This window comes from Astatotilapia calliptera, chromosome 13 (assembly GCF_900246225.1).
Source record: "Astatotilapia calliptera chromosome 13, fAstCal1.2, whole genome shotgun sequence".
Lineage (NCBI taxonomy): Eukaryota > Metazoa > Chordata > Actinopteri > Cichliformes > Cichlidae > Astatotilapia > Astatotilapia calliptera.
This window is the reverse complement of record NC_039314.1, coordinates 6,399,228-6,405,338: the sequence shown is the minus strand read 5'-3', so window position 1 is coordinate 6,405,338 and position 6,111 is coordinate 6,399,228. Positions and strand designations below refer to the sequence as shown.

The 6,111-nt window shown below is 41.6% G+C and overlaps 1 protein-coding gene across 1 annotated transcript; it reads right to left on the bottom strand.

Annotated features, from left to right (window-relative positions):
- Positions 1 to 279: 279 nt before the first annotated feature.
- emx2 (empty spiracles homeobox 2) lies at positions 280 to 4,568 on the bottom strand. The gene is made up of 3 exons (XM_026191178.1): positions 3,722 to 4,568; positions 2,308 to 2,492; positions 280 to 813 (listed from the first exon to the last, which is right to left on the bottom strand). The coding sequence occupies exons 1-3, from the start codon at positions 4,110 to 4,112 to the stop codon at positions 646 to 648; spliced, it is 744 nt and encodes a 247-aa protein (XP_026046963.1). The 5' UTR covers positions 4,113 to 4,568; the 3' UTR covers positions 280 to 645.
- Between the last annotated feature and the right edge of the window lie 1,543 nt (positions 4,569 to 6,111).

The window sequence follows — 6,111 nt, the reverse complement described above, 5'->3', positions numbered from 1 at the left end:
AGAATCATTAATTAAAGACTGCACACATTGTAAAAAGGAAGAAGCACGACATCTCTCTGTTTGAAAATAGAGTTAGAAACAAAACTGATTATTCCTCTTTTTTGTTGTTATTGTTTCTGTTTTTCCTTGGTTTGCGAAAACTCGTCAAATTAAAAACAGCTACCAGGAAAAAAAGAAGAAAAAAAAAACTAGACCATGCATTTCAAGTTTTACAAAAAAAAAAAAAGCAGTTTGGTGTTTTGGTATATCTTACGTGGAAACGATTTTTTTTTTTGTTTAAAAAAATAAGAGGAGGAAAAAATAATAATAAAAGCCTTCTGAAGTGCAAACGTCCAATGTGAGTTGGAGAAAAATATAATTAGGTGTTGGTTGTAGGTGGGGGAGGGTGGGGGAAGGGGGGTAGTAGTGGTGGTTGGTGCGAGAAAGGGTTCAGGTAGGTGGACTGACACACTGTCGGTCACATTTCCCTGGGTCACTCGGACTGACAGACCCGCGTGGTGACAGCAGTGTCAGTCGGGCTTGTCTCACCCTCAGCTGCCGGTCTCCGGAGATCTGAAATGTGACATTGGCTTTGTACCCTCTCACTTGTCTCTACACGGCATCCTGTATCCATGTCCTCCTTCATTCAGGCGCATAGTCTTTATTTTAATCGTCCGAAGTGACATCAATTTCCTCCGGGCTCGCCTGTTTAGTCGCCAGTCTCCACCGGTTTATGTGATGCGATCCTTTCTTCTTCTGCTGAGACTCCGAGCCCTCCTCTTCCAACTTCTGTCTCTTGAACTTCGTCCGTCGGTTCTGAAACCACACTTTTACCTGCATAGAGAAGGGGGGGGGGGGACCAGAAAAACCCGTATCAGTTTCACGAGATAAACCGCGATTGGCCAGTGCGTAAAACCAAGCGTGAATAGGATAGCATGGCTAAAAACAAGCAGAGAGTTCAGCAGAAATAACAATACTTTTTTAAAAAGGCAAAATGTGACCTGCACCTAAGGAAACAGCCGCCAGGATAAACAAACATCAATTATAGTTCCAGTACAGCACGAATACATGCCATTAAAAATCATGTCATTGTTAATTACTCCAATTATTCTTATTAACTCACATAAAAAAGAGCGACTTCCGCCTTAAAAAGGTCAAACCCCAATTCTATTAACAATATAACAGGACAGAGTCTTTTCCACATCACGCCTTAAAATTATCGGGAGGGAAAAAGGAAAATGAGACAAGGAGCTGTGACACAAATAGAATATTTTAATAAATAAGGTTCACTACTGTTTTAATGCGCGCAGAAACTTTGACGCCATACCCAAAGTAGGTCAGAAATGTATTTAATTTTTTTAGATTTTTTAAAACAAAAATGTCAGCATGTGGATGTCAAGAGAAATAAATGTCTCTGAGGCACGTTTAACATATATGTCCATACGCTCCTCTAAGTGGATTTGTTAATAATCGGTACCGTGGGGGGAATTAACAACATCTAAATCGATAAATTATCTGTTCCTGTTTTGTCGCTGTGCAGCCCTTTCAGCTCTTTAATGGTGACCGAGGTGCGTTTAATAAGCCTTCAGTGGGCTAATTGAAGTAGGTGACGGTTCATTTCTCCCTTCAGCTCCTCCAAAAGGCCCCGCCGTATAAAGGACACACAGCGGACAAAAGACAGCAGGCTGATGGGCTCAAACAGCATCTTAAATATGGCAGGGGGAATTCACTGAACCCGCCTCGCTCTTTGTATCTCCTACCCTATAAAATGGTTAACTGGTTAATTTGCCCTCCATTTTGAAAAGGCAACATTCTCTCCCCCCACCCCCCACCCCAAAACAAAGTAATTCAACCCCCTCCTGGAATGAGGTTAGGCCTACACAATGACGATCGACTGGCTCCAGCAGAAAGCCTCTGTCTTCAAATGACAACGTGGAAACGGTGTGCCACCTGATAATTTCGCGTTATTGTTTGGCAAATGATAAGCAAATGATAACACCCCGCTTTAGTGCCGCGCGTAAATACGCACACGTTTTACAGGCCTGATTGAAGGCTCCATGACGCACGGTACCACGTTAAAAAAAACCAAACACATAAAAAGTAACACACCGTCCTCCAGGACAAGCACCACGACACAGTCAGCTTCTATAATAATCAATAATAATCTCTCGAATTACTGTAAAATGAAAGTGGGGATTTCCTAAAAGCCAAAAACACGACACGACGCGCTGAGAAGCAGCACTGAAACAAAAAACACACACACAACGTGAGAGCAGGTGAGTGGAGAGAGAGAGGGCGGAATGTCGAGTAAAATCCAGTGCTTCTTACCTGAGTTTCTGTGAGGCTAAGGCTGTGGGCGAGCTGCTTTCTTTCTGCTCCCACCACATAATGGTTTTTCTCGAACGCGTGTTCGAGCCGCAGGAGTTGCGAAGGAGAAAACGCTGTCCGGATTCTTTTGGGCTTTCTGGCCAGCGCGTTGTGCAAAAGGAAGCTCTCTGGACTCGTTTCATTACCTGGAAGCGAGCAGAAAGTGAGGATCCTCAGTGACGTATTCAAATATATATGTATATTTTATAAGATGTTAACTATTCCATAAGAAACAACAGGCCTGGGCGCAGCTAGAGGACTGCAGTCTCCTGAGGGACTATAAAAGAGGACGATAATAAAGTCCAAAAAGAAGCTGGACATTAGTCAATAAAAAGCCACACGCCGTATTTATGAAAGTGTGTGTGTGTGTGTTTAAATTAATCATTACTGAAGGTTTCTTCTTTTAATATCTGTCAGTCCTTCCGTGTGAAGAGAAGAGGGAAACAAATAAAGCAGACGTATAATCCTGGACTTAATTAAATTAGCTTTTTGTGAACAAACTGTAAATCGACAACACCCAAAACCAGCTTAGAAATTAAACTGAAAATACATTCCAGTAAAATAAAAAATAAAAATAGCGCTGTCACTTGCAGGAAAAACAAACCAAATCAAACAAATAAAAATAATATTCAGTAATAATATTATTAATAATAACGATCACATAAAAATACCACAAATATAGCACCCGAAATCAACAATAGAAAAGTTCTCAGGCCAAACCAACTTAAACAATAAATTTACAATTTACTCATATTTTGTCTGATGTCAGGTTCAGAAATTTAGAAACAGCATAATCATATAATTACACGTTTAGCTCAAATAAAAATGTATTTATTTCTTTAAAAAAACTAAACTAAAAAAAACTAAAAAACAAAAAACCTGCTGTAACAGGTTTAAACCGCAGACTAGCGAAATGCTTTCATTGCGTTTCTGGATATAGATCATGCGCTATATATAACCTGCAGACTACCGGTGTACAAACATGTCAGAATTTCAATTCTTAAAAAAACAACAACCCGTTAACACATACTCCAAAGCTGCAGGCGTCCTCACAAGCCCAGCCATAAATATTTCTTTGTTACAGATTATTTTTCTTTGTCCAAAATCGAAGAAATTCGTTACGAGGTCATTTCTTTTTACAGCTGCGACACCTTTAGAAACTACTTTTGGCACTTAACGACGCTTCACTTTAAAACTGTTCTGCTACAGCTACAAATATATATTTATATTTTTTTACACCACCTTGCTCTCAGCTTAACACAGTCTAAAAAAAACAAAAAAAACAAAAATGAAATAATAACAGAAAAGAAAATGCTACAGCCCGTAGTTGTTCGTGCGTAAAACTCATCCAAAGTCGAATACTTTGACAACTTACCTTGAAACCTGTGACCCAAGTACCTATATCTGTGTAATAACCAGGGGTAGAAAGTTGAGGGGTCTCTTTGCTGGCTGGCAAAAAGCGGGTGCGGACTGTGTGAGGATGAAAGCGGGTGAGCGGCCAGAGCGTGCGGCGGGGCCACCGGATGTACTGGAACGGTAGAGTTTGGCGGATGAGAGACCGCCTCGGCAAAAACCAAGTCCGGGTTAGAGTAGACGCCCCTGCCGCCGGAGTGAAAGCCGTTCAGAAATGGGTTCATCTGGCCGGAGTTTGCATAGCTGAGAGCCGCTGGCCTGATGGGCTCCTCGGAGCGGGACGCCGGTATCGGATTATCCTTCGCCACTAAAGACTCTATAGTAAAACACCTCTTGGGTGTAGGTTGAAACATGGTCTGATAGTCCAGATTCCCCAGTTTAGGTTAAAGTTGTCGTAGGCGCTCTTGCTTGAAAAATACTCCACACCCAAGGAAAAAAAGGGGAAAGTTTCTGCGCAGTAAACAAGTTGGGAAAGGGCGGCGGGCAGTGTCGAAGAAGCCAAAAAATAAAAAGTGCTCGGCTACTCCCAGACTAATCCATGGATGTGATCGTTTTCCTCGCCGGCTTCGTGCAGGCAGATTTGTTAGTTCATGAGCCTAATTAGCGCTGCAGCCCCATAAACAGCTTCCTCTGAAGGCTGTAATGGCATGGTGATTGGTCGCTGCCGCTGCTGCTCGCCTTAAGGTGGAGAAGGGGGAAGACGCTTAAAAAGTGCGTCAATGGGAAGCAGGGGCGCGGAGAGGCGGACTCGAACGCGCAACACGGAACGGATTCGTTCAGAGAAGAGCCCCCCGCGTGCACGCACACATGCCCGCACGCGCACATGTAGACACACAGACACATGCATCCACTCGTGCGCACATATCTCCAGGACATTTAACACATTCAACTAACCAGTAGAAAAGGTAGCCTGCTTATTTGCATTTAGTGTCTACGACAGATTCAGGCAGATCTTTAAAGTGTGTGTGCTGTTACTACTAGAGGTGATTACTTTAAAATATGCAAAAACAATGTGGCGGCAACACATCAGCTCTGTTTGACTCTGTTTTTGGGATGCTAATGGTATGGAATAAATTGAATTTTTCAGCAGCCGCTTATTTGCGCCATTAGTCGGTTTTAATTTATTTTTCCATATTTTCCTGTTTTCTTTTTGTTTATTTATTTATTTGTGACTGGACATTTGTAGAAAATTCTTTTTTTTTCGTTGCTGCTTGTTTCCATTTGTCCCGATTCTAGGATCAACATTAGTATGAGTTCTATACTGACACGCTTACATTTGTGCAGAATGGTTTGTCGAAGACGCAGACGCGCTTAAGCTCAGATTTAGAGGTGCTTCTGCTTTTTTTTTATCTAGTGTGCGGGACACGATCCTGAAACAGTCAGTGTTCAGTAACACTGATGTGTCGCTGTGTGTTAGACGGTGAGAGCTGTTTATTAGAGTAGTGTACCTGTGCGAGTGCGACCTGTCACCCCTGCATGCAGATCAGCGGCTGACGGCAGCAGCACGAAGCTGCAGCCATGTCCGCGCACAGCGGGCCTTCACAAAGAAATAATACACACTTGGAGTCCGCGCAGGCTGCTGACAAGTGAACTGATGCATCCCCCGAAATGAGAAAATGATGTATTGCCTACCGACAGCCTACGTCCAAATGTTTGGAGATTATTTCATCATTTTATGCCTTTTTTTGTTTTTGTTCATTTTAATTTTTTGGCCGCTGCTTGTAAGCTGATACATGTTTCAAGGAAAGTTTCCAACCAAATACATATAATCAGAATAACTCCACTTATTATTATTATTAAATTATTATTATTATTATTACTCACATGGAGTTTAGGCTTTGCTCATTTATGCGGGTCCCTGAAATTAAATGTGGCCTATAAAAATATACTGGAGCACTGAATGGGCTTCTCAGCGCTATCAGAGCACCAACATGCCCACACACATACACCACACACACCATCTTGTTTAAGATGTTAAAAAACACATTCCAGTTTATTATTTTCAATACCTGGAGGAATCTCCCAGAGGTGGATAGTTTTTTATTCAATTCGCTTATACAGCTCAGATAGAGGCTTTTGGTTTGCATTAAATATCAGCCTATTATTTTTACTGTTATTATTATTATTATTATTACTATTACTTTTATTATCATCATCATCATCATTATTATATAGTAGCTCAAATCGGGGAGCCAAATTAAAAATGCCAACGCAGTTTTGTTGTTGGGACAACAAACTCCCGCCCTGCTGAGGGTGTTTTCTTACTTTATAGCTCCAGCAGCATGTTACTGGTTTTGTAATTGCCTCCTTTCTGACCACCTTCTGCTTGTTTATATTTTTACTGAGTTTTAT

Bases quoted from the DNA above. Each gene is read 5' to 3' on its own strand.
- emx2 (XM_026191178.1), bottom strand. From the start codon at position 4,112: ATGTTTCAACCTACACCCAAGAGGTGTTTTACTATAGAGTCTTTAGTG. The intron at 2,493-3,721 runs GTAAGTTGTCAA...GCTCGCTTCCAG, and splicing joins CTTGGGTCACAGGTTTCAAG to GTAATGAAACGAGTCCAGAG. The intron at 814-2,307 runs GTAAGAAGCACT...TTCTCTATGCAG, and splicing joins TTAGCCTCACAGAAACTCAG to GTAAAAGTGTGGTTTCAGAA.